At 52.9% G+C, this 26,770-nt stretch overlaps 10 protein-coding genes across 10 annotated transcripts; 6 read left to right on the forward strand and 4 right to left on the reverse strand.

Annotated features, from left to right (window-relative positions):
* Positions 1–96: 96 nt before the first annotated feature.
* Positions 97–2,573, reverse strand: N7532_006776 (uncharacterized protein; the record flags this gene model as incomplete). Its single annotated transcript, XM_056619270.1, has 7 exons — positions 97–283; positions 340–796; positions 851–1,146; positions 1,199–1,285; positions 1,341–2,180; positions 2,242–2,354; positions 2,424–2,573. 7 exons carry the CDS (start codon positions 2,571–2,573, stop codon positions 97–99), a joined length of 2,130 nt encoding a protein of 709 aa, XP_056475429.1.
* A 1,833-nt stretch (positions 2,574–4,406) lies between these two features.
* N7532_006777 (uncharacterized protein) lies at positions 4,407–4,847 on the forward strand (the record flags this gene model as incomplete). Its single annotated transcript, XM_056619271.1, has 1 exon — positions 4,407–4,847. One exon carries the CDS (start codon positions 4,407–4,409, stop codon positions 4,845–4,847), a length of 441 nt encoding a protein of 146 aa, XP_056475430.1.
* A 5,394-nt stretch (positions 4,848–10,241) lies between these two features.
* N7532_006778 (putative serine/threonine protein kinase) lies at positions 10,242–12,179 on the forward strand (the record flags this gene model as incomplete). The annotated part of the gene is made up of 1 exon (XM_056619272.1): positions 10,242–12,179. One exon carries the CDS (start codon positions 10,242–10,244, stop codon positions 12,177–12,179), a length of 1,938 nt encoding a protein of 645 aa, XP_056475431.1.
* Positions 12,180–13,510: 1,331 nt separating this feature from the next.
* N7532_006779 (Sad1/UNC domain protein) lies at positions 13,511–16,108 on the forward strand (the record flags this gene model as incomplete). Its single annotated transcript, XM_056619273.1, has 1 exon — positions 13,511–16,108. One exon carries the CDS (start codon positions 13,511–13,513, stop codon positions 16,106–16,108), a length of 2,598 nt encoding a protein of 865 aa, XP_056475432.1.
* Positions 16,109–16,722: 614 nt separating this feature from the next.
* On the forward strand, positions 16,723–17,201 carry N7532_006780 (Spo12 family protein; the record flags this gene model as incomplete). The annotated part of the gene is made up of 3 exons (XM_056619274.1): positions 16,723–16,880; positions 16,960–17,049; positions 17,114–17,201. The coding sequence occupies 3 exons, from the start codon at positions 16,723–16,725 to the stop codon at positions 17,199–17,201; spliced, it is 336 nt and encodes a 111-aa protein (XP_056475433.1).
* Positions 17,202–18,126: 925 nt separating this feature from the next.
* On the forward strand, positions 18,127–19,630 carry N7532_006781 (uncharacterized protein; the record flags this gene model as incomplete). Its single annotated transcript, XM_056619275.1, has 3 exons — positions 18,127–18,201; positions 18,310–18,768; positions 18,824–19,630. The coding sequence occupies 3 exons, from the start codon at positions 18,127–18,129 to the stop codon at positions 19,628–19,630; spliced, it is 1,341 nt and encodes a 446-aa protein (XP_056475434.1).
* A 375-nt stretch (positions 19,631–20,005) lies between these two features.
* On the reverse strand, positions 20,006–22,003 carry N7532_006782 (ribosome biogenesis GTPase LSG1; the record flags this gene model as incomplete). Its single annotated transcript, XM_056619276.1, has 1 exon — positions 20,006–22,003. The coding sequence occupies one exon, from the start codon at positions 22,001–22,003 to the stop codon at positions 20,006–20,008; it is 1,998 nt and encodes a 665-aa protein (XP_056475435.1).
* Positions 22,004–22,398: 395 nt separating this feature from the next.
* N7532_006783 (ribosome biogenesis protein LTV1) lies at positions 22,399–23,900 on the forward strand (the record flags this gene model as incomplete). Its single annotated transcript, XM_056619277.1, has 2 exons — positions 22,399–22,418; positions 22,472–23,900. 2 exons carry the CDS (start codon positions 22,399–22,401, stop codon positions 23,898–23,900), a joined length of 1,449 nt encoding a protein of 482 aa, XP_056475436.1.
* Positions 23,901–24,063: 163 nt separating this feature from the next.
* N7532_006784 (HAD family hydrolase) lies at positions 24,064–24,810 on the reverse strand (the record flags this gene model as incomplete). The annotated part of the gene is made up of 1 exon (XM_056619278.1): positions 24,064–24,810. One exon carries the CDS (start codon positions 24,808–24,810, stop codon positions 24,064–24,066), a length of 747 nt encoding a protein of 248 aa, XP_056475437.1.
* Positions 24,811–25,034: 224 nt separating this feature from the next.
* On the reverse strand, positions 25,035–26,749 carry N7532_006785 (CDP-diacylglycerol--glycerol-3-phosphate 3-phosphatidyltransferase; the record flags this gene model as incomplete). The annotated part of the gene is made up of 3 exons (XM_056619279.1): positions 25,035–26,034; positions 26,091–26,443; positions 26,510–26,749. The coding sequence occupies 3 exons, from the start codon at positions 26,747–26,749 to the stop codon at positions 25,035–25,037; spliced, it is 1,593 nt and encodes a 530-aa protein (XP_056475438.1).
* Between the last annotated feature and the right edge of the window lie 21 nt (positions 26,750–26,770).

Genomic DNA, 26,770 nt, shown 5'->3' on the forward strand with positions numbered 1-26,770 from the left:
GTAAACTGCACGTAAATTAATAGAAGGCCTCATGAACCCCATGGGTAGAAGAAAAATGACTGAACGTGAATGTACAGGATGGGCAGAAATTATCATCTATTCGTCCCACAAAGACCGCAGTAAATCCAAATCCTGCGCCACAGCAGGGCTATATGGCGCGCAGTCCTCGAGAAAATGCATCATTTCCTCATTCCATCGCTCCCAACCAGTCGGCAATGTTTCGCGGACACGAGGACTAGGCGAGTGAGCGATGCAATAGAACAGCAAGATTTGACCGAAGAACCTAGGAAATGAAGTCAGTGCCAATACTTGAGAAAGAGCTTTGGAGAGGGAACGCACTGTGAACAAAAGGCAAATTTAATCGGGATGCAACTTTTCATCTTCCTGAAAATTCCCTGGGTTACGGGCCAATCCATGGCGTTGCGTAACCCGCTCTTGATCTGCTCTAGATCGTCGTCCGTGAGGAGGTTTGGGGTTCGAAGGGCCTTGTATAGGTATGGTCGTCCGATGTGGAATTGGGCAATCATATGTCGGCCCCGTAGCATTGCGTCTGTAACTGCTACAGCAGGCGAGAGGGGCCGGTGAGGTTCGGTGGTTCGAGGAGTGGTAGGGTGTGGAGATGCAGCTGACGATGGTGATGGGTGGACGGAGGCTGATAGGTCAGCGGGTGTGGAGTGGGAATTTGTGAGCTGCGAGTCGCTGAACTGGATGGCAGTTGGGAGATTGGTTCGCCATTGTTCGAGTTGATGGTGGAGTTCTGCATTGACGGCAGGTAGCGGAATTGCTCCGGAGTCGGCTGGAACAGCAGGTTAGCTAGATTCTTCTTTGGCGGAGGGGATTTTCGACGAACAGTAGAAATAGAGTGAGTGGCGGATGCGGGTGAGGATGATTCTGTGAGCCACCTGGGCGAGGAAGTGGTATTGGAAGTATGAGTCGTCGACAACTATTGACGAGGGATATCGGGTTGAGACGTAGCCAGTTGTTTCGAAGCCGATGAATTTTGGAATGGGGACTCGTTCTTCGAGGCGTGATAGACCACTTGGTGGGAGGTGAAGTTCTTGCACAAGAATGGTCTCGTTCATGAGGCAATTCCAGTACACACGAGACTTCATGTCTCCCTCCCATTCGTCGAAGTTTACGTCGTGGCTATAGCCGGGTTAGCATACTATATTATTCATGAGAAGATCAAGGGACATACTTCGTTAGCATCGAAAGACAGCATGTTGCAGCACGATGAATCATAGCCCACGCATCCATCGGGCGTAAGATTTGGCTATAGTATACTCTGCAGCCAGTCAGTTTGAGTTCGTCCAAAGATAGTGGATGACTGGGGTACATACGACGATAGCAGATAAAATTGACAACCTTGGATGTCGTTGTCGCACATCAGAAACCCAATGCGTCTGCGCGCCTCGTTAAAAAATCGCAAGCCTGGCTGCTCCTCGTAGATCACATTTATCCATTCTGGTGGCTCGAAGAGATGACCCTGGGCACCAGGCAATGGATAGTTTCCCTCCTGATAGGCCAGCACGGCTATGCAGCCCAAAGCCAGAACATTTAAAACCAAACAGCTTTCCAGAGTATAGCCGAAATTGCTCTCAATGGCCGCGCCCAGGGTAAAAGAGAAGAAAAAGCTCTTGTCCATAATCGGCGTGAAAGGGTTGAACACGTTGAAGAAAGCATCGGCTAGGCCCTTGATCATGGCAAGGGGAAGTACTTCCAGCCAATGCTCGCCCACGTGTAATGGAAATGGACTGATGAACATCGGCAGCGGGGACCGTGTCGATTCCAGTTCAATCACGTAGTTCTTTCCTAGCAATTTGTAGGTATTGAGTAGTTTCTCAGGGAGAAGTTGCCGCGCACCAGGCCAGAGGATGACTCCGTGCTGACTGAATGAGATGGAGATACGGCCGGAGGCGTCCGGCGTTGTATCATTCTCTTCGAAATCGAAGTCATATCCATCCCCAGCCGCCGGTGTGAAGCTATAGCTGAGGGATGTTGGCATCGCCGTCGGTCGACTCTCATCGCCGACTGTAGGCGATGGATGTGCCTCGTGGGAGCTTCCAGCGATCTGGCGCACCTGGCCGCGGATATCGCTCAAGATTGACGATGGAATATTCTCCAATTTGGTCTCGAGACGATGGAGAGTGCTCATAATCATTGTCAGAGATTGATCTCGTCTATCGTAGTCAGCTACTTGTTCATTTTATACATCAAACAAGGTAGTTGGACATGGCTTACTTGGATGACTTGCGCTCATTGTAGACACACTCGATGCCGAGGGACTTGCACAGGCCACATTTGGGCCGAGACTCGTCGCATCGCGTCTTCTTCACGCGACATGTCTCACAGGCCTGTTTTCCGTGTTAGCGGACATACTCAGAGAGGTATACCATCGCGTTCCGGGGCAGGGGATTGCGCACCACCGTGGCAATGAAGTTACGGGGCTTCTTGGTTGGTCCGGATGGCGGAGTCGACTCGCGCTCATCGGGCGAGAGCAGGTCCTGGATGGCCAGCGAGGCGTTGTTATCCTCGGGCAGGCCCCTGGACTCTTCGAGCGAGCGCTTGCTCATGGTGCATCATATATATACATGGATGCTCCGCCGGTTTGATATTTCCCGTGGCGTCACTCCTTGATGCCCTTCTTTTTTCGTCGCCGGTGGGGCGCGGCTGTCGCTCCGCCAATGGGAGGCCGCGCTGGTGTGAATCATCGCTTGGTTTGCCTCGGCTTTGGTCTCTACAATGGCAGATAATTGCAAGAGAGGAAGTAGGGAACGATCAGGTTGGTCAACTGTGTCGTGTTGGGGTGTATAATGTACGGGTTACTAAGTGGGATCTATTATGGTGGTGGTGGAACGTGGGAAGTATATATCGGCAACCCCGGAAAATCAGCATCATGTAGCATTGATCTCGAGAACCAGCACTAAGGGTGTAGGGTGTTAGAGAACCGACAATGTCCACAAGAAAGCAAACAAATCAGCTTCCTAGGAAAGATAGATTCCACTATGACCTGTTTGTGAACTATCAAAAGGCAATGGACAACATCGAAGGACTGAGTTCAGTCAGCGGTCTGGACCCGGCCTCCGCACAAGGACCCTCCGCACTGCACTACGACTTAGTGTAATGTACATAATCGCAAACGAAACAAACGCCAGGTCTACATGTGAATCGTCAGTCCGACTCGCCGACGCCACCGGAGCCGATTGATTCAGAATTCATTTGCCTATTGCCAACCCAACCAAACACCCGTCGCGCCACCATCGACCACAATCGTCATCCTTGGACACTGTTACCTCGTTGCCAGAAACCTCGAAATAGATGTCAAAAGACATTGGATTCCGCAAGCAATCCAAGATCCACGTCGCACGTCACCGCTCCAGCGACCCGGAGCCAGTGTCTTCGCGCCGGCTGGAAATAGCAACTCGGGATGGAAATAGAAGCGCCCAACTCCACCGCCCGCGCGCTCGTTGGCAGACGACGCTTTCGGCGCGTTTCAGCGTTGTCTCGCGCACCATCATGGGCATCTTAGTCAGGTCTCAGGGATCCACGCATCGACATCGACACTGCCATGAGCATCGATTCATTACACGCGTTGTATTGTATACAGCAGTACATACCGAGGTACTGTATAGGGCGCGGCAACCAGCCATCATGTCTGCATCTCCGGCCAGAATGACGTTGACGGGTCAGATGTAATGTGGCAGGGAGTATGTGTATGGAACCTCCCGGTGGCGAATGGTGCCGACAGTCTGGTCCTGAAATATCCTGAATGTTGAATAACCCTCAGAACTCCCCTGTCTCTGGCAGGTCTAGAATGCGCCGTGGCAGAGTGGAAATGGATCGGCCCAGGGTGTCTGGGTATGCAACGGAGCTGACGATTGCGATGTCGACTAAGCTGGTGCGGCAATTTCTGGCCTGACTGTACCCCGTACTATTCATTGTACAATGCAGGAGATTCGGTGGATCTCCCCGTGGCATGATGTGTACATACTGTAGACATCGTATGTAGTTGGTTGACTTGGCAACCGTTTTGGAGAAACTTGACCTGTCAACAGTAATGGGGGTGACACATTTTGATAATAATGCTTGGCAGCGGCAGTCTTGTAGATGACAGACTATAATGTCCTGCTCTATTGCAGATTTATAGAAACCAGCATTCGACTGAGAGCAGACTATTGAGATGCTGCGCGCCTTTCGGCTGCAGGGACCTCTGGCAGACCTGAGAGAACGGGCCACCCGCCGACCGCGGGTGACAGCTTCGATTCTCCACGAGTCCCAGCAGCCATCACGTTCGACCAATGTGGCCCGTGTTTGCACGACGAAGAGAGTACCCTTAGCCGGAGTATTTGGTAGCTGCGTACGTGCCATCATGGAGGGCACGGAACCACCGCTGACACACCGCAGCCATGGCCTACCAGCTCTCCATCGAAGTCTTCGGCAAAGGCGATGAACCTAGCGCCCGTTCGCACTGGGGGTTTATGATCCATCAGCCACCAGGCACAACGGGCGACCTGCTCCATGTGCGCCTGATTGATCTGGACCGCCTGTGGTACGAGTTTGAGTCCCGCTCCAGTACCAATATTGTCGACATGGCGGCTCTCGGCCTATGCAGGCTGGCAGTGCTATCGCCGCCGCAGCGACGGCGGGCCATGGAGGTGATCAGGTCTGAACCGCCGCCCCGAGATGGAGCGAGGAAGTGTCAGGATTGGGTGTTTACTACGTTGATTTCGTTGGAGGTGGACGAGCTGGTTCCGGCTGGGACGTCGCAGTTCTGGAAGGGCATGGTGGGGAGGCCGGCGATGGAGGTGAAGGGGAGCATTGGAGATGCATGGACAGATCTTGTCTAAGATGCTGCATCTCAGATCGTGGTATTCTATCCATACGTCCGGCATGTTGCATGCGTCTGCTTCTGCAGTAAAAACAAGACCTCTACAACTTTGATATCAACGCAAGGCCTCTGACCGATCGAGGGCTGAGGAGAACTTTACAGCTCAGCTACGCATTGACACCACAACAAAAAAATCTTCGGTCCGTAAACAAGCAAAGGGCTGCATCTTCCGGTCCCCCTGACATCGACATCAGGCAACGAACGATCTGATTTCTGTTGAGGCTGCAGTGCGGAGTGCAAGGTCGCACACGGAGAAAAAAAAAAAAAAAGAGAAAAGTAAAAAACAGACCTACGGGAGGCTGGGTTCATGGCATACATCGCGCAACCTATCCAATGTACCCTGCGACCTGCCGCCTGCGTGCGACCCTGAACTGAGTTGAGCTGTAGTTCTGGAGAGTACGGCGTATGCCGTATGCTGCCAGCATGCTCCGACTCCAGAGGACCCCCGCCCCCCCCCCCCCCCCGGCCCCCCTTGGCCGTCTCGAGTCGCACCATCCGTCGATCCGTGCCTTGGAGCCTGGGTGCAGGAAATTGCCTATCGGATCGATCGCATGCGCGGCCCTGTCAGAAGCAGACCGACCCAAGCTCAAGCCATGGAAATGGAAATCAATAGAACGGCAGAGAAAAGCCAACGCGGCGCGGGGCACGAGACTCGAGACACGAGTGACGAGTGCCCGGCAACGGAGCGGATGCGATGCAGTTCAGCCCTGAGGAAATGAGGAGGTCATTGCTTTCGTGGAGGATGTCTATTGGAAGCCGTGCAGCCAATCAAACGGGCAGAGGCCAGAAATTGGGGTCGGAAACAGGGACCTCAGAGCCAATTCTGGCTGGGAAGCCATCCTACTAGCAGACGAAGAAATGGGAGGATCATGGGGTGCCCCGTTTGGACCAGAATCCGGGGAAACGCTCTGGTCAGCTGGAGCTAGTATGGAGTCGAGGAGTGATACTCCCATTCCCTAAGGGACTGGGAGGAGCTGCTCCACCCTCCTCCCCTGCAGATTGACCCCAAGGTGAGACGATGGTGTCACACGTTCGGACGATTGGCTCGTTCGCCGGTCGTTGGCTCGAGCGCTTGTGGGTTAAAAAAAAATATGCCCCCAAGGTGCTGAGTGAGATCATCGTTTTCATCTCCCACAGATAGAGGATCCATTGGGAAGAAACCAGATGGACTAGGCGGGCTGAGGTTAGCCGAGTAGATACAGTTTGCCTGGGATAGCCCCTCTGGAACTCTACAAACTCTGGTCGTACTGATTGTACATCACCATCACGACTGGAAATCAATAAACGGCATCCAAACAGACTTCCATTATTGGCGGTCCATCCCTTCCCAGGAATTTAGAATACGACTGCAATCGTGATGCTCTGAATGCCGATCGTGCGGGGTACGATAAGCCCAAAATAAGGGCGATAGCACCATGGAACCGCCGTCCTTAACCAGACCCTGGGGTCGTCTATCTCTGGCCTACCATCGAGGCCTGATAAACTAAGGCTGTTATCGCGGACTCTTCGTCCTGTGAACCATAGATACGTACTTTGGCCATGCCCTGGACGCTGCGAGAATTGTACTGTAAATTGCAGACCCTATCTTGGGGTATTCGCCACTCCCCGAGGGGTCCCTAGATAACGCATATCGCATATCGCATCGCGTCAGAACCTAGGAACCCGAGGATTACTCCAACATCGGAACGGACCTGGCTTCCGTCTCATGTTGATCAACCACTTGAGTAATCCCCCGAAAGAGTAATCTACCGAACGCGTCCCAAAACGGGACACGTTGCAACTCGTCGGATCATCCATGATCATCATGACGGAGGAAGTATGAGGAGTTGGTCCCGAGAGGACGGGAAGGTGTCTACTGCACCGTACTCGAGTGAACTCTACACTGCCCTCTATACTTCTGGTACTGTATTAGGAAGTCTACACTGGACCCCGTCCTCACGGCTACAAAGAGTAAAGCAATGCTCGGCGCGTGAGAGACTCGACCTGGCAATCTGCCAGTCGTCGCGCAGGACGTGCATCGAACCATCCAACCCAAATGACGAAACATGCAGCATCAACCGCTCTGCCCGGCGAAGGTAGGGAGTCAACGGCGACGGCCGAGATGGAGGGGGAGATCCCAAACTGAGCCGTGCACGCCATTTGGCATCGCCCCCCGTCTGGTACTATACAGCTGTAATAAGAGATTGCATTGACGCCATAGATTCGCCATGATCGGTCACAATATAGCTTCACATTTGTACGAAACGGGCGAGTCGCCGAGACGAGCAGAGGGCGGAAGGAAAGCGAGGACGCTCGCCTGATGGCCGTGAAACCACGTCATGAAAGGCCGCTCACGCAAAGTCGTGCCACTCCGAGAAATGCCTCGCCCGATGCAAGGACAAACCTTGCGGCCCTCGCAGGAGGCGGTCAGCCCTGGGCCAGACTCCGCCCTTCACCGCTGGATCGCGGCACCGGGACTCTGTCCCGTGGTGGCTGCGTAGATGTCCAAACATGGAGGGGGAAGAGGTTGGAACTTGCGTTGACCTCTGTGTTGATGTACATAGTCCTCTCCAGGGCTTTTGGTGGTGTCGGCGGCACCTGGTAGTGGCCGTAGCAGTGGTAGCATGATCCACCCGCCGTGGATGTACGTGTCTCGTTGGCAACCCCGTAAGGAGCAACGGCCCACCGGATCGAATCAACAATCTACATCGTTGATGCTGCTGAATGGATGGAACCCCGCAAAGAAGGTGGACTAGGTCAGACAAGTTGTGTCTCAAGATTCCGCGCGCCATTAACCCGGCATGGGCGGCACCATGGTGCAACCGCTGTTCTACTGTATGGACGGCCGGTACCTATCATTGACATTCTCAGCGGTCGAGTCCGGAGGGTGATGATGCGTTGATAGACATCGGGTGCATTGCTAAGTATAGCGGGCGCCTACGGGAGCATGGGGCCGAATCGTATCGTGGCTTCGGCCCCAGACATGGCTGTGGCAGGAGGGAACTGCATAGTCCTTTCAGTACTTCCAGTACCTTCCAGTACTTCGGGTTCTCAGTACTCTCACAGTGGATGTACTGCAGTCCTGAGTGTACCTGCCGGCAAAGAAACTCCGGGGCCTGCAGTAGGGGGCAGCGACGCCCCACCGCCGCCAATCACCGTCCATCACGCCATCCCCATCCATGGCGTCATGCAGCCTGGAAATAGTGACCCCCTTTTCCATCCCTCATTGGCCGTTGCCCCAGAATCGGCTGCGCATTGCACCGGATTCGGCTTAGCGCGCCACCTGGATCCGCCCTCGGCCGCGAGCAAAACTTGCGAGTTGAGGGGGGTGGACCGCCCCTGCTGATACTCTGCGTTGCTCTGACTGGGGGAGCAAACTGTACTGCAGGTCCCCGTTAAACCTTTGGTGTTTAGGGGGGAAGGAGCGTGGATGGGTCTGTCGCATGCAGATCAACAATGGCAGATGGCGATAGACAGCACTGCTGCCCAAGTTAGACCTCGCTCATCAATAGTTGCTCGTAGTGCCCGGCCAAAAAGAATGGAGCGGGCAAGAATTCAGAATCCAGAATTTGGGCGACATGCGGTGACATACTGGAGGAACTCTGTCCACCTCCCAACAAAGTCTGGAGTGACGCCGCCCAAGGGTCATGGAATGTCTAGAAGGTTCATGAAGATGGGCCTCGGGATTGCGTGGCGGTATGGTCCAGAACCGTTTCCGTACCGTACCGCGGCCAGCGTCCCCCGTGGCCCAAGGACCCCCTTAGCCCGGCGTGACGCTGCGAATCACCCGCATTGGAGAGCGTCAACTTGGCCCTGCAGATCCAATCTCCACGAGGTGACCCGTTTCGTACGCGTATTGGTACCGCCCGTCTCCACTTCGAGGCGGTCCCCAATGACTCCGACGACGTGCTCGGCGTGGTCGTGACTACCGTGACTCTGCCAACTCCGTACCTTCCAGCGTTCTCTCCTGATCTTCCCCTTCTTGTATACCACATCTCCTCCTACTCTCCTACCATCTCCTTTCCTCCGCTTCCCTTCGTTTCCTCCGTTGCCCTTCTTCTTCTCCTTCTCACTTCCATCTCGCCACCCATCTCCCTACGACTCTCATCCCTACCACGCCTCCCTGGGACGATACCACTCTATCGATCGCTATTTGCCATATCAATCGATCTCGACTCGTGCTTTAGAGTGCTTCACCCATCTCGCCATCTTCTCTCTCTCTCGACCCTCATCTCTGTTCACTTCGGCCGCTCCGGATTCCCCGAAGTCTGAACTGATTTGATCGTCACCGTCGCCGTCACCTCGATTTCCCTCCGTGACAACGCAGCAACTCTTGATTCGCATCGCCCTTCGTCTTATCCAATCCTCTACGAAGGCCCGCTACTGCGAATAACCCATACGTGCCTTTGCGAGCATACCCGATTTGAGGTTCAGAAACTGTTCTGCGGGTTGGGAGCCTGGCTTTGAGTGCTCCGCCTTCTTCCGTCATCAGTGGCTTGAGAAGGTTGCTCCCTCCAGGATCCCCCTCGACTTGTCTCGTTTCGTGGAATCACGTCTTGCATCTCAAGACTGATTTCTTCACGATTCGAACACCTATTCTTCTCAACTGAGCAACTAGACCCCGTTCATCTCTCAACTGGCCCACTCATGACTCATTAATCCGCAACATCTTCAATCTGAGTCACGGCCACCGCCAACCTTGAACCCGGTGTTCAAAGGCTCTTTTACGTCTTCTTTGCCTTACCTTTTCCACCAAGTTACGATATTACGCAGCGCAAACTCAAACTCTTCGATTCCTCCTCGCCCCCTTCAGGCCTATCTCGACTTCTCGACTTTCCAACCTCTGTCCATTCCTTCGTGACATATAACAACCTTTTCTTTTCCTCGTCTGTTTGGCTATCGCATCACCCCCCCCAAAAACAAACGGAAAAACGACATACAAATGAGCACATAACGGTCTTTACACATTTTCCTTGAAAGCGTCCTACCCTCCACCCGTGGGTACCACATCTCCAAACCGCGCCTCTGCGTCGACTCGTCTCCTTTTTCCTTGCCTATCAATCTTATTCGACCGGTATATTTTTTTATGACTATTTTGAGTGGCACCCGAAATCCCTGTTCGCCTCCCATTTCCACCACTCCTCTGGATTCCCTTCCCGTTGGGACTCAGGCCTGAACTCTTCTCTTCTTGACAATTAATCACCCTCATAAGCCTGGTTGCTGTTTGACGCGTCCCTTCAACGCGTGTGCTTTCGAGCGGTTTATAGATTCTTTCTATTATCGTTGGTTTTTTTTTTTTTTTGGCACTCTTCTTGCTCGTGCATCTCTACTTTGCATCCTCCCTGCTCTCCACACATCACTCTCGATTCGCATCATGTCTTCCGTCGATTGTCTCAGAGACTCCTTCGAGAAGGACCGCATCTTGGATGGTCGTTTCCGCACTGTCGCCCCCCTCAACCATGGATCTTTTGGTATGGTGTTCCTTGCGACAGACACTGTCACCGGCCAGGACGTTGCGATCAAATGCCTGACCAAGACGGCCTCCGCCGACTCCTCGGCTCCGTTCCCCATGGATGATCAGTTCGAGGAGTTGGAATGCCACCGCCGCTTTGGCCACCATGCCAACTTGGTAAACTTGATCCATTCGTTCGAGACCGATCACCACATGTACCTCGTCTTGGAGTACTGTGCCAACGGTGATCTATACGAAGCCATCCGCCATGATCGCGGTCCCTTGGAAACGGAGCATGTGCGTGACATTATGCTTCAGCTTGTCAGTGCAGTTGAATATATGCACGCCAACGGCCTCTACCACCGCGACATCAAGCCTGAGAACATCTTCCTGATGTCTGATGGCTCGATGAAACTGGGAGACTTTGGTCTTGCCACTCGCGAGTCGTGGTGCCACGAGGCCTGTGTCGGCAGTGACCGTTATATGGCTCCCGAGCAATATGAACCTCCTGCCACCGGCTATTCTCCGGCTCAAGCTGACATTTGGTCCGTGGGAGTGTGCTTGCTGAACATTCTGTTTTCCCGCAATCCTTTCACTTCGCCTTCGGAGTCCGATGTTTTGTTTGCGGATTACGTGCGTGACCGCCAGTCTCTGTTCGACATCTTCCCGAACATGTCTCAGGACACCTTTGAAATTCTTACCCATGCGCTGGCTATTGACCCATCGAAACGGTCGTTGTCCGAGGTGCGCGAATGCATCTTGCGGACGGTCTCGTTCACAACTGATGACGAGTCTTTGGATGAATTCTGCACCGAGGATCGTGAGGTTGTCACCGCCAGTGCCAACCGCGAGCCTCTTCGCACTCCCTCTATCCAGAGCCCTCACATCAACCAAGGCGATTCCTTCCCCTGGACCAAGATGCTGCATTCTAGCCCTCCCCAAGCTTCTCGCCAGCTTTCCGTCATCCCGGACAACGAGAGCTACACGGAGGATCTTTTCCCACCTTCCGAGGTGGCCGGTACATCTTGGTTCTCCGCGCACCCCGACACTCCGTCTATGGCATCTGTTTTGGATTCCGCGATGGGTGAGTCTTTCCGCTCGACCAATCCTCCCAAGACCCGCGGTCACTTCCTTCCCCGATCCGATCCGGTTCCTATCACTGGCTCCCTGCCGAGTCATGCTACCAAACCTCTGCCATCCTTGTCGATGGTTTTTGGCAAGAACTCCACCGATCAAATCTCCAAGAGTTGGAGTGATCTTTGGGACGAGGAGGAATCTGAGAATGAGGACCTGGCCCTCCAGCAGCGACATGAGCAGAACTCTCGCAGCTGGAGCCAGGAGAGTCGGGAGGCCTCCCCGGGTCCCCTTTCCGAACTGCGCGAGCTGGACTCCGCTATTCCGACCGTCGCCAATCCTACTACCTCGGAGACTTCCACCTCCGCCTCTGCACCCCGTGCCATTCGATCCATCACCTTCGAGGTTGAGAGCGATACGGGAACTTCCAGCAGCACGCCACGTCCGATACACCAGGCCTCTCCCAAGAAATCCAACTTGGACAAATGGGCGGAGCTTGGCGACAAACGCCGCAATTGCAAAACTCGCGAGCCCTTTGGTCTTGCGCGAGCGGCCAACACCTGGCGACGCGATTGGGGTCTTGGGTCCTCGGGTTTCGACCATGGATTCCGGCCCAAGCGAGACTCCCCTCATCTCGATCGCCGTCGCCGGTTGTTCCTGGAAAAGGACTGGCGCCACCACGACGAAGTCCCGTCGAAGCCCTTTCCAGTCAAGACTTCATCCTACGATACCACCATCGACGATGATCTCGACCTCGTGGGCGGATGGCACGATCTGCACCTGTAGCATACTTTGCGTCTATGCTTGCCTTCTCTCATTCGCATCATTTCGCTTTCTTTTTTCCGTCGTCGTCCACGCGTCCAGTTTAACTTTTTCGATTCAGTTGGGAAAAAAGTCCAAAAATTATCAACAATAAACTAATCGCCTGTTTGATTCTGTCTTTCTATTTTCGGCTTTGCGTGTTTGCCGATGTCTCCGCCTGCTCTTCCAACCAATGTGGCATCTTTGTCTGCTGCATCCTGGCAACTACCCGCGGTCCCATCTAATTCTTCTTTCTTGTTCTCTTTATGTACTATACGGGCCGTGGGTGGCGGAGTTTTGGGTCAAGGCATCGAGCACCAAAAAGACTAGAAGGCGGGAGGATTTGTTCTGGGGGTGGGCTTTCTTTATCATTGCATTTGGACCGAAACGACTATGTGAAAAAAAAGCAGGATTTTGTGATGAGATTGGGTGTGGTGGAGGTCAGGAACCGAAGTTCTTCTTTTTGACAAGCATTTCTCGAACCCCCAATTATGTATTGTAACTAGCCAGGGATTGTCGAATGAAGAACCCCATCCGTGAAAGATTTGTCTTGCCACAGCAGTAGTCGGTGTAAGTGCAAGCATTCTACTCGTAGACTTGTAGATTGTATCAAATAGATTGGAGAATTGGCTGCTTGGCAACTTCGCCGGCAACGCAGCGGGAGGTGGGTCAAACCGGGGCATCCGGTACTTGCATTTTGTACCTTGCACATTTACCTTACCCCAAGGTATGTATAGGATCTAAATGAGCTTCATAATTCAATCTAATACTTCGAATATTCCACAGCATATCTCACTCAGCCTCCGACCTACATTATTCCTGCCATTCCCTCTCTGAGCATGCCTCATATAGACTGGCGCATAATCAGCGGTGAGGCAGGCGGTGACCCGCCAACCGTTGAGATGCCACCGGGTCCACTTGGACTTCCCACCGAGCTCGCTTCGCGTGGCTCTTCACCTCCAATTTCCCTAGAGCTTCACTACTGCCAGTGCCGATATCGCCCTACTCCGACCATACCCACGTAACCACACTCACACCTATATTCTCTTCTCCCTACCGTCCACGCCGTCACTAGTCCAAATACTCCCCGTTAGATAACGCCCGAGGTCGCGATTCGTCTCGCTTCCAACTTGACGATGCGCATATCATAAGTTTCGGATTACCGGGAGTGAAATAACCACAAGGTCGCTGCTACCTGTGTGCGGATCATAAAGCGGCATAGTCCTGCCACGTTATTGTGTGGCTGGGATTGCCAGGGTATCATCGCAAGACCGACCACGCTTGCCGCGGGCGCTAATCGACAACGCGGCGAAACCATGTTGGTCGCGCAGATAGGCTGGATATGCCGGGCTCTGGTTGTTCTCGCAAATCTGTCTATTGTGACCGGAAACTCTGCTGCCCAGATCTCCACGCAAGCTCCTGAACGTGCGACGGCTCTTGAGAGGATATGCCCTACCAAAAGCGACTGGGAAGTTGAAGCAGAGCTGTTCCAGTACCCTATCTGTCTCGAGACTCACTGGGGGAGAAGGGGACAAGAACTTCATTTCGACCCAACATCACCGGGTACTATTATTGGAAACAATACCGTGGCGGCCGACTCTGTAACAGCAGCAGCAAGCTCTGCTGAGCCCGCTGCCACGCAGAGTTCAGAGCAGGAGCACGATGCGGATTCTCTTCTGGATAGTGCGAGCTTCCTCTCCTTCGAGGATTGGAAGAAACAAAATCTGGCCAAGGTTGGACAATCGGCTGATAATGTTGGAGGGAGTCGACGGTCGGTGGCGGCTGGTAAAGAGAGCCGTCGACAACCGGGCATTAATAATGCATTGGACTCGCTAGGGGATGATGCAGAAATTGAATTGGATTTTGGTGGGTTTGGCGCCGAGACACCTGAAGCCAGTCCCACGGCTTGGGGTACGCCGATTTCATCGCAGTATCCTGACAATACGAATAAGGATATGAACCGTGAAGTCCAGGTGCAGGGTATTCCGCAGGCGGATGTCTCGCGGCGGAAGGATGCTGGTACCACTTGCAAGGAACGGTTCAATTATGCATCCTTTGATTGTGCGGCTACGGTACTTAAGACGAATTCTGAGTGCAAAGGCTCGTCGTCTGTCCTTGTCGAAAACAAGGATAGTTACATGTTGAATGAGTGTCGTGCTCAGAACAAGTTTCTCATCCTTGAACTTTGCGATGATATCCTGGTTGATACGGTGGTGCTGGCCAACTACGAGTTCTTCAGTTCGATCTTCCACACTTTCCGCGTCAGTGTTTCGGATCGCTATCCCGCGAAGCCAGATCAGTGGAAAGAACTGGGTGTCTATGAAGCACGAAATACCCGCGAGGTGCAGGCATTTGCGGTCGAAAACTCGCTTATCTGGGCTCGATATCTTCGCATCGAATTCCTGACCCACTATGGCCATGAGTTCTACTGCCCCGTCAGTCTGATCCGTATTCACGGAACGACAATGATGGAGGAATATAAGCACGATGAAAGCCACGGTCTGCCCGAAGCCGAGATTGAGCAGCCAATGGAGACCAGCCAGCAAATTGGTACATCCGAAGCCGAGAATGTCCAACCTGTGGTTGAAGAGATACAACCTGAAGTCACCAAGGCACAGATATGCCTCAATCCTCTTACAGAGATTGAAGCTGTTCTGCTAGGACTCTCCATTGAAAGATGTGGCATGGATGAAAAGCCTCCCATGCCACCAAAATCAGCGGCCGCCTCTAGCACAGGTCAGACAAATGTACAGTCTCATATGAACTCCACCGCTATATTCGGGGACATTGTCCCTGCAACGAACTCCGGCTCTTCTACACCACACAAGGCTGCCGAAGATACTCGCAAATCGAGCGAATCTGCAAAGGTTATGGCGACAACCCCCGACGCACCAGTCGCAGCTGTCGAGCCGGCTCAGCAGAATTCCACCACCGAAAACACGGGGAAATCAACACCAAATCCGAAGGAGGAAGAGCAGCAGCAGCAGCAGCAGCAAACCGTGCCTCCAGAGTCAACCAGACCTACGCAACCTCCCGCCCCAAACCCGACCACCCAAGAATCTTTCTACAAATCCGTTCACAAACGATTGCAAATGCTCGAATCCAACTCCACCCTATCCCTGCTTTATATTGAAGAACAATCACGGATCTTGCGTGACGCTTTCAATAAAGTTGAAAAGCGGCAACTCGCAAAGACATCTAATTTCCTCGAGAACCTGAATGTCACCGTCCTCAGCGAGCTCAAAGAATTCCGCGAGCAATACGACCACGTCTGGAAGTCTGTCGCCTTTGAGTTTGAACATCAACGTGTTCGCTACCACCAGGAGGTACAATCCCTCAGTGGCCAACTGGGCGTTCTGGCAGAAGAACTCGTTTTCCAGAAACGAGTTCTTGTGGTCCAGAGCGTCATGGTTCTGTGCTGCTTCACCATGGTCTTATTCTCGCGCGGATCAGTGAGCAACTACATGGAATTCCCGCGGGTTCAGCGGATGGTCGCTCGATCTTATAGTCTACGATCTTCATCGCCCATCTACGAGTCCCCATCAGCCAGTCCTGGCTCCACGCGTCCTTCCTCGTGTCGCGAGAATGCCAGTCACCAGCGGAACCTGTCGGATACTTCCTCTTCCCACGGTAGCCCCGCTAGCCCCAATGTGGCCTACGTCCCACCGACACCGACGTCTGACGTCGAGCGGGAGATGGAGGATGACAAGGCTGATCACGATCATCCTCGATCGCCTGACTCGATGCCACTACCCACGCTCGGGACAGCGCAATTCCGTTCCCAGAGCACCCCGCCCGTATTGAATGGCCATACGCCAGACCTTGATTTGGACGAAGAAGAAGAGAGCGGGATATTATCGTCCGAGATCCAGGCCCCGACACCAACAGACAAGGGCCCGCCTCAAACGTCATAGGACATCCTCGAATCTCGTCCTTCCTCCGACTCTCCACAAAAATACGGAGATTACACTACGTTGGCTGGCCCAACTTCATCTAATGTTTGCGCAGTGCGAACGATCTTTCGATATTCTTGTGCATTTTCCTGTATCGTGTGGCGTTTTAAGGGCATTTTTCCTTGATTTGGGAAGTGATTGTATTTGATGTTTTGAATGACTTTCCTATCCTACTACGATAAGATTCCCAGTACAGTTGTGTACGATGTCAAATAGCTTGGACCTATGTACTATTTAATCAATGCATGCTCGGTCGAATTCTCTGACAACTCAATTGCGAGACAGTAAATAGCGTAGCTTGCCACCGTGGCTCTGAAAAAAATGAAACATCTACAAATAGCCGCAAAAGCAAGCGCAGGAATGCCCAGCCGTGCGTCATCGTGTGGTCGGGCAGCCGTTGCTGGGCCAACAATCAAACCGCATTTTTCCTCGCCCACCTGCACCAACAACACGTTTTTCTCTTATCCGATCCGATCACTTCGCTTCATCCCTGCTTTGTGACCACGCAAAAAGAAACTGACTACGGTCTTCTCTTACGAATCAAAGATCTCGATTCTATACCCTTCACATCCACAATGGACGCTACAACACAAGCGCAGCCCCTCGCGGACCGCCCGACTAACACCCACCTGGCCAACGCCAACACCGACAAGACAGATCTCAAGGCCGCGGACATCTCATCAATGGAGCACCACCGCCAGGTACTGCAGGATAAGTTGGAGAGTGGCGAGAAGTAAGTTATTTCATCGCGAAGTCTCACGCAGACCATCAGACGAAAGCGAAAGGCAGCAACCTAATAGTGCTCTCCGCAGGCAACCAACTGCCTACGTGTCGCCCTCGGATGACATTATGAGTCCCTGTAGCAAGAAACTGAGTGACATTAAGGGCAAGCGATTCAAGAAGTATGTTCCGCAACCGTCTTCAAACTACGGGCGACCAAGGACGAATGCTAATGTTTGTTTCCAGTGCCGGCAAGCCCCAGTCTCTCTTCGCCAAGCTCGGAAAGAAGAGCTACGAGCAATCATCCGCCGAACAAGGCCGAACTGGCGAGTAGAAGTTTTAAAACTGTCACAGCTTGCATCTCGATCCCGCTCTACTCCTCGATTGACACATATCTGGGCCCCATTTCATGGGCGCTGGTCGTTCTCGATGGGGTATTTATTCATATGACAGTATGATCTACCTGAAGCTGGGATAGATTGGGTTCGAGCATGATCTGTGGCTGTCGTTCGCTTTTTTTTTTTCTTTTGTGATGACCCGCAATGCCTTGTCTTCTTCTCTTGTGTGATTCCATCGGTTTTACGTCGGATTTCTTGTATTATGGGGGGTTCTGGTTATGGAATTCTGGTAATTTGTTCCTTAGGAACTGGTATAGGAGCAATTGGATGAGATGCCTTACCTGTATCACTCTTTATTTTTTCAATGTTGAGGCGGTAGCTGAGGTCCTCTTGCGCTTTGCAGCATGCTATGTGGCAAATACTGTAAGGCGTCGTCGATGGGATCTTCAGCTGGATAGTTGAAACTCTAGTAACTGTTCCTTGGCGACTCGTCTAACTTCAATTAAAAAGAGTACCTACATGATCTGTCCCGTTGTCTAGATTTTGGTGGTGTGATGCTGAGTCCGGCGTTTTGGCCGAGGTCGCCTCAGCGCATCGGTAACCGGCTAAGACGGGCTACTCCTAAGAAGAAAGACGGCCGCTCAGGTACATTTGGATTTCTAATCCGGGGTTTCAGTTAACCAATTAATGAAGGTACTGTAAAAGGCGCAAGGACTAGCCTCTCTCGCCTAAGCTTGCGGTGGTGGCCGCGCTGTACTTGGTGGTAGTACTCTCGTAGTAAAGAGCTGCTGGGCCGAGGCAAAATCCCGCTGGCTCGGCTTTCTCCACACCGCGCTACTCCGCAATTCTGGATCGCCCGACTTATATTCAGCGTCGCAGCCCACGCTGTTTCTCTCTTTTGACCCCCATTCAACCGCTATCATGTCTGCCTCCACCCGTATTCCTCCCATCGCCCAGCCCTTCGTCAGCGACCGGGCCAAGAAGACCCTCGACCTGGTAAAGCTCCTCTCGTTAAGCTCCGCTTGGCTTCACGATGCCGCCCCAACCCACGCTGCCCGCTTGCTTGCGAAAGATCAAAGCTGACTGTCTATCCACTCTGTACAGGTCGAGGAATTCGTCGAAAAGGACTGCATCCCCGCCGACGCCGTCTTCTCCGCCGAGCTCGGCGAAGGCGAGAAGCGATGGCAGACTACCCCCGTTGTCCTGGAGAACCTGAAGGAGAAGGCCAAGAAGCTCGGTCTGTGGAACATGTTCCTGCCCAAGAACCACTTCAAGCAGGGCGCCGGCTTCAGTAACCTCGAGTATGGTTTGATGGCCGAGCTGCTCGGCAAGAGCAAGATCGCCTCCGAGGCCACCAACAACGCCGCGCCGGATACTGGTAACATGGAGGTGCTGGCCAAGTACGGCAATGACGCCCAGAAGCAGCAGTGGCTGGCTCCTCTGCTGGAGGGCAAGATCCGCTCTGCGTTCCTGATGACCGAGCCCGATGTTGCGTCCAGTGATGCCACCAACATCGAGTTAAATATTCGCCGTGAGGGCAATGAATACGTTCTTAACGGATCGGTATGTCCCTATCTTGCACTCTCCTGTCGTTCAAAATTTAATCATATTCCTCTAGAAATGGTGGTCCTCCGGTGCCGGTGACCCCCGTTGCAAGGTCTATCTTGTTATGGGAAAGTCGGACCCCAACAACCGCGACACTTATAAGCAGCAGTCCGTCGTCCTGGTGCCTGCCGGTACCCCCGGCGTCACTGTGCACCGCATGCTGCACGTCTACGGCTATGACGACGCTCCGCACGGTCACGGTCACATCACTTTCAACAACGTCCGTGTACCCCTCTCCGCCATGGTCCTCGGCGAAGGCCGTGGATTCGAGATTATCCAGGGCCGTCTGGGCCCCGGCCGTATTCACCACGCTATGCGTACCATCGGTGCCGCCGAGAAGGCCCTCGAGTGGATGATTGCCCGCATCAACGATGAGAAGAAGCAGACCTTCGGCAAGCCCCTTGCTGCTCACGGCGTTATCCTTGAATGGATTGCCAAATCGCGAATTGAGGTGGATGCTGCCCGTATGGTTGTCCTTAACGCCGCTATCAAGATTGATCAGGGTGATGCCAAGTCGGCGCTGAAGGAGATTGCCCAGGCCAAGGTTCTGGTTCCCCAGACTGCTCTGACTATCATTGATCGTGCTGTGCAGGCCTACGGTGCCGCTGGTGTTTGCCAGGACACCCCGCTTGCCTACTTGTGGGCTGGCATCCGTACTCTGCGTATTGCTGATGGTCCTGATGAGGTCCACCTGCAGCAGCTCGGTCGTAGGGAAAACCGCTCCCGCAAGGACGCTGTTACGGCCAAGTTGAAGTGGCAGCGCGAGGAGTCGGATCGCCTGCTTCTGGCTGCTGGGTTTAAAGCTAAAAGCCATCTGTGAATAAGTAGACAGTCTATATTATAGGACCACCTGAGCGATACGCGGGTAATTAAGAGTACCATAGCTACGAAATTTTAGGTTATTACATCTGACAGACACCCTTTTGCCGTATGGTCCATGGTGGTATAAGTAGATTTGACGGGTGCTACCTTAATCTTAATCTAATCGGACCCCCAAACGCCTGCAAATGTAGAGTGTAGATCCAAAATGAACATGACATGCGAGGTTCGTATCTCCAATCCCTTCCCAAAGCATGGCCTTGTGCAATCCGGACAGGAGAAAACATGAGCACATAGCCACATAGCTGACATCAAAACGTAAACAAGAGGTTCATATGTCCATCGTAAAGAGAGCAAAGGAAAACAGTAATCACTTTTAGTAGTAGTCATCATCTTGAGGGGTGTTGCGCTTGCCCTTGGCCCGGCGCTTGTTGCCCTTGTTATGCTTCTTGGAGCCTGCGCCCCGCACTTCAGAGACATCAACGCCACGCTCCAATGCAATCATCATGCGTTCCTTGCGGCCAGTGGGCATCTTGCGCATTTCCTGTCCTTGCTCCGTATATTTGTGGTTAAAAGGCATGTTCAAGCGGCCAGCGGACGGTCCAGTGGCGGTACCGAAGAAGCCGCTATCAATGTTCTTGGAAAGGTTACCCTGTTCGTTCTGTGCAGAAACAAGGGTGGAAATATCCGAATCCACATCTGCATCGAGGTCCACAATGGACTTGGCCAGCATGGCCTGACGCTTCGGGGGCAGGTGAGCGATATCGTAGAGATCTTGGTTGAACTCGTTGGGGTCGAGGGGCTCTTCGCCCTCAGGTTGAGGGGGAGGGTGAACGAAGAGAAGCTTGCCGTTCACGTAGTCCTTGAGGACATACCGCGCAGCACGAGATTCATCAGGTTGGCCCAGACCCTGCGTCGAGAAACCACGAGCGCGGGCATAGGCACGTAGAATCTCACTAGCAGTGGGGATACCGGTACCGCCCTCCTCAACAGGGCGAGTCTTAATCTGAACACCATACACATTCTCCAGGAAGCTCTTGGGGATGCGCTTGGCGACCAGGCCGGCAGGACCGGTGAACTCACGCTGCTGGTCGATGGGCAGCACACCGTTCACCACCAGGTCGGCCTTAGTAGAGGCAAAGTTGGGGAACACCAGACCAGGGCAATCGCACAGCATGATCTCGGGGGAGAGGTACAGAGTCTGGAAGTGCTTGGTCTTACCGGGGGTGGCAGAGACGGAGACCTTCTTTGCACCAAGCAGGGCGTTGATAGTACTAGACTTACCCACGTTGGGATAGCCAACCAGACCAATGACAGTTTTTGCCTTTGATTTCTGGACTGGGTCTTGATTCTGGGGAAGTGTCTCGGGAGTGTTGGCCAGAAATAGCTCTTCCAGCTCTTCCACGTCCAAAATGTGCGGTCCGAGGGACTGATCAGGGTCGGCAAGCTTGGCAGTGGTCTGCTCAGCAGCCTGTTCTTCATTGCCAGATGCCTCCTCCTTTTCCTCATCCTCAACATTCATCTTCTTCGTAGACTCAGCCAGGTCCTCACCGTCGCTTCCGGCCTGGCCCTCCTCCAACATTTGAGCCTCCATCTTCTCCTTAGCGAGATGAGCCGAGAAGAAACGGAAGTTGATGTTGTTCTTCTCGAAGTAGTCGGCCCAGGTCTCTCTTTGCTTAAGAGACAACATATCGGCCTTGTTGACCAAAAGCAAGTTCTTCTTCCGCGGGTCAATCTCCTTCACATAGTTCTCCAGATCTTCCGAGCGGAACTGGAGCGGGTTTCGCGCATCGACAATCTGCACGACGAGATCTGAGCGCTCAATGACACGCCACAACTGACGCCAAACCTCCAAGTTTCGCTCGAATGGAGTCATCAACAGATCGTGGTTCTCCTGCAGTTCCGCCAATCCGCGACGCCAGTTCAAGAGACTCTGGCGCTCCATCATTTCCAACTGCGCGGCGGTTGTCGATTTATCCCACTTGGGTCGTCTCGGAACCGTCAACTTGTTCTTGTTCTCCTTCTGCTTCTTAACAGCAGACTTCTCTTCGGTCGCGGACAGGAGGTAGGGGTTCTTCTGGTCGGAGTGGATAATCTTCACGTTGTTGATTTTTTCGGCGGTAAAGTCGGTGCCTGCCAGCTCGGCGGTGCTGAGGAATTCATCGAGGGCAGCTTGCTCGGTGATAGAGCGCATCTTCACCCAAGAGGCTTCTTGGGCGACATTGGTGAGGTATGTTTCGCCGTTAATACCCTGGCGCGCGATAGAATTATTGTGCGACGCCTTCTTCTCCTTCGCAGCTTTGCCTTTTCCAAAGCGATCGTTCATGAGGCTGTTACCCAGCCCCACGGAGTTCTTTGACTTTGCGAGCACCATGATTGCGGTTAATCTGGTGCGGTGCGAAAATGTGGTGAGGTCTCCAACAATTCGAAGAATATAACCCCGCCTGAAAAAGGCAAATCTTTTGGATTATTCAGACGGATAAGATAACGATTACTCAGCGAAAAATTTCCTAGATTCGAATCAAAAATGGCCTACTTGAAAAACGTTTTCTGGATATTATGTTAAGAAATTTTTCTATCTAGTATTCAATGTTTTCTGCATATTTTGATACCAATTACACTCGCTTAATTTGTGGTTCCTGTTCATTCCGTCAGGCCGCCACCCCTGAGGACCCGAGGGGCTCGGCGCCACGTGACCCTATCTATCCTATCCCACTTTGATCTTTTTTTCGCGATGGTCCAACTTTGAGTCCAACACTGCCAGCAATCATGCCGCCCCGCCAGTGGATGTAAGTGCTCTCCGAGTTTCTTTCGAAAAGATACTATACTAACTTTTTCGAAGCGACAAGAAGCAGGCGAGCACCTTCCAGCTCTTTCACCGTTCCCAGAATGATCCGTTAATTCACGACCCCGAAGCGGACGACCGAGTCCTTCACCATGTCGGCGGCCCTGCGCCTGCTCGCTCATCGGCCTCTTCGACTTCGCAGAAGCCCTCCCGCAACCTCGCCGAACTTCAGAACGAATTCAACCAAGAGGCAATCCGCCGCAACGAGGGAGAGGCTGCCAATTATGGTATCTACTACGATGACTCCCGCTATGACTACATGCAGCACTTGCGCGAGCTTGGTACCGGTAGCGGTGACTCCTACTTCGTGGAGGCCAAGCCCGAGAAAGGAAAGGCCAAGGTCAAGGGAATGAAGTTGGAGGATGCTTTGGCCCAGGCCTCGTTGAACGACGAGCCCAGTGTCAATGGATCCGAGTATGGAGACATGCGCTCGACTACGACAGCGTACACGCGGAAGCCGACATACCAGGATCAACAGAATGTTCCCGACGCGATCGCTGGTTTCCAGCCTGATATGGATCCACGTCTACGAGAAGCGCTGGAGGCTCTGGAGGACGAGGCCTTCGTTGACGACGACGACGATGACGTTTTTGGCGAGTTGACGAAGGGCGGAGAGGAAATTGAGCAGGGAGACTGGGAGGATACTATGTTCGATCACGATGAAGAAGACGAAGGATGGGAATCAGATGCGACCGAGAAGGCGCCAGTGCAGATGGACAACACCAATGTCGAGCATGATGCCGACACGGATGATGCTCGGGACCTTGAGCCCGGTGAACTCCCTGAACACGATCGCCCAGCCCCAGATCTGCAACCGCAAGATCAAGGCTGGATGCACGAATTTGCCAAGTTCAAGAAGGACGCCAAAGCCGGCAAGACTGCTGCCCCAGCTGCTCCCACAATCGCCCCCTCTCAGACGGCCGCATCAACGGCTTTCACAGCCGGAGGAACCCCGATCCGGCGCAAGAAGCGCAAGGGTGCCATGACCAACCCTTCTGCTTATTCGATGACATCGTCTGCTCTGGCTCGTACCGAGGGACACCGTCTTCTCGATGACCGGTTCGACAAGGTTGAGGCCCTCTACTCCCTTGACGAGGAAGATGAATATGATGACAGCATGTCGGTGCTCAGTGGTATGACCGGTGCCACTGGCATGACTGGCATGTCGACTACCTCCTCCCAAGCGCCCAGTCTGGTTGATGCCGGCGGCGCCAATGTCTCGCGCAGTGACTTCCACAATGTCATGGATGACTTCCTGGCTAACTGGGATGACAATACTAGCGCCCAGGCCAAGCGCAAGGGAACTAAAAACAAGCGCGGCAAGAACGGAAATGAGGCCATTGGCATTCGCATGCTTGACGAGGTTCGCTCTGGTCTAGGCCCTGCTCGTTTCAACCCTTCCAGCAAAGTTCCGGGACGCGCATAAATGGACACACGGCACTGCTATGACACGACATTGAATGGATTCCCCTATCATGAAACGGCGTTTGGTTACTACTATTTCTTCCATTGAAGATATTCTTTATGCATACCCTAGGTAGTTTCGGTTGATGTACCTCCTAGATTAAAAGTTGAATTGATGGACATTTCTAACTTTCTAGCTCGAGTATGTCCTGCATGGCCTTCCATGAATTGATTCGTAATGAAAACTTGTCAGAAAGCTGATTATTCTGCTTCTCATCATAGAGCACAGCGACAATACCCTCTTCTTGAGATGCCTTTATATCACGAATCGCATTATCACCGAAGTAAATAATCTCTTCGCGGTTAATATCATACTTGTAAAGCACAATACTAAAAAGACCTTCGACTTTCGACTTGCCAATCTCGTTGGTGGTAACAGCCACATCCACAAGAGGCTCTAAGCCCAGTTCTCGAATAGTCCACTCTTGCGCATCAGCAGGGCCCTCGGTTACAACGATAATCTTCTTGCCACGGTCTTGTATAGCTCGAAGAAAAGAAAGGGCACCCGCTTTGAGGGCCAGGCTAGATTTCAAGGACGACTTGTAAATAGTCAAGAGGGATTCGACATCAGTGTCTTGGTTCGCGTCATTGATTCCATGAGTTTGGAGAAGACGCGTAAATCTTTCGCGTCGATAGTCTGTCGACGTACGTCCATCTGTAAAGGCACCTGCGGTTGTTGTTTGCAGTACTTGGCTATAGCTTGATTTCAAGGAATCGATGCCAATTCCGTACTGTGCATGTATTGATTCGAATACACTTTGCGAAGCCTGTGCGGAGGCTTTTCGAAATTCATGGAGGGTGTCATCGAGGTCGAAGCCGAACCATTTTTTGGAAGCGATGATTGAAGGTAAAGTCGAGGCGGATAAGGACATGATAAATCGCCAGATGGGACGAATGTTGTTGAATTGAGGTTTTTTCCTCAGGGTATGTAAGAAAGAGTAGAACGCTAGATAAATTATGACTAATTTGAGTGATATGTTCCTGATGGCGTGATCCCGCGGGACAGCCACGATGATCAGATCTATTGTACAAGCGGGAGGTCCCCCAATGGGGAAATATAGTTTATACACACTGAATGCAAATGGCTCAGGGGAAATTAGAGAGCGCCGCCGACCTTCTCGACAATCCACATCGCCAGTCGCACATTCCATCCGACTCGTCGCTCTGTGCGCATCAGGTCTTCCCTAGATATAGCCTTGGAGTCTTCTTGCAGCCACTTGGTCTCCTCACCCAGCTTTTGCTTCAAATTTTGGTCGTTCGTCACGACTAGCGCTCCGACTTCAATGTCAAGGCTGTAGCTTCGCTTTGTGTAATTGCTGCTACCGACAAAGGTCAAGCTAGGGTTCTCTTCGTGGGGCAGGGTAATCCAAAGTCCCTTGGCGTGGTAGGTCCAGCCCCCAGGAGTGCCGACGATACCGCGTTGCCATTCCTTGAGTTGGATGGAATTTGTGGCTTGGGCCTCGGCAACACGGTCGAGGAAGCGCGCAGAGAGGTGCGTGTAAGCGGCAGGGAGCATGCCTGAAATCCCAGAAGACCCGTAAAATCCATTGGCCCAGGGGGAAGCTGTCAAGACCGTGCCCTGGGTGGTCGATGAGGACTTGGAGACGGCTGAAGTGCTGGATATCAAGAGCGAGGAGAGGACAGGGTGGATGTTGAAATATCCAGCCGTGAAGAGCCAGCGAGCCCCGGCGAACGCTGATGATTGAGACAAGAGACGCAAGATACTGGTGACGGCGGGGAACTCTGTAGAGGTGTCTGGCTTTAAGAGAGGAGTGAACTGGGCCACGGGGTACACATAGGTTTGGCTTGATGAGGATGGAACAGCAGGCTTGTTGTCGGAAGCCTGGATAAGCGGATTCAAGACGGTTGAGGCGTAGCCAATGAAGTCCTGGGGGCTATCAAGTGGTGACGGTGCACCATTGGAATTGGGCCAGTCCAAGAGATATCCTGTATTGTTGTGAGGGTCTGGCAGGACCTGAAAGCTGAGGCTGCAGACCGCATGGTGGATGCGAGCATAATATTCAGTAATCTCCTTAGAGCTGAATACGTGGTAGCGGTCCAGGCGATTGGTGAAATAGTCCGAAGAGAGGTTTGCCCTGGGAGTATATTATCAGCATAAGAGGGATCCGACGAGGGCTGCGTGCATATATACCCAGAAAGGATGATCTCATCGTCGATGCCGTACAGCTTCATGTGCTGCAGACCCCAACCCTCATTTATCCGGCGAGGAATCCACTTCTTCCGCAAGCCCGTCAGATTAGGAGTGTGGAACATGCGAATCTCAACTCGTTCTGGTCCATACTTTTCCACCAAGGAGGACAGTAACGATGCGGATGACGGGTTCGGGGTTTCGCGTGTGCCGCGCAACGCATCAGTGAGGACCGAAACCTTGAGATCTGGATTGTCACGTAGCGCCTGCGACAAGGTCTCGATGAGATCAAACTCCGTTTTGCCAATATATAGCGTCGATAGGTAAACGCGGCGGCGGGCATTAAGGATTTTGGACTGCGAAGGGAAACTGTTCATTAGCAACGCCACACTCATTAACACGTTTCAGAGCAAATATCGCACCTTCAAAGTAGAATAGAAATTCGACGGAGAGTCAAGAATGGTGACCTGGGACGCTGGAATCTCGAATCGTGGCGCGATGCGATCGAGCTCGACAGTGATGCTGCCGAGCGGTGACGGTGCAGAAGCAGGGGCAGCATTTGGGCCGGTATGCGCCGAAAAGTTGCGATAGCAGAGCCTCCGGCGGGCAGCAGGGCGACGAGCTGCGCAGCGAAGCGCCTGGCTTCCAATACGACTGAACATTGCCAGGTTTCCTCCGAAAGT

This window comes from Penicillium argentinense, assembly GCF_028826775.1.
Source record: "Penicillium argentinense strain IBT 30761 chromosome Unknown utg000005l_segment0_segment0, whole genome shotgun sequence".
In the NCBI taxonomy this organism is placed as follows: domain Eukaryota; kingdom Fungi; phylum Ascomycota; class Eurotiomycetes; order Eurotiales; family Aspergillaceae; genus Penicillium; species Penicillium argentinense.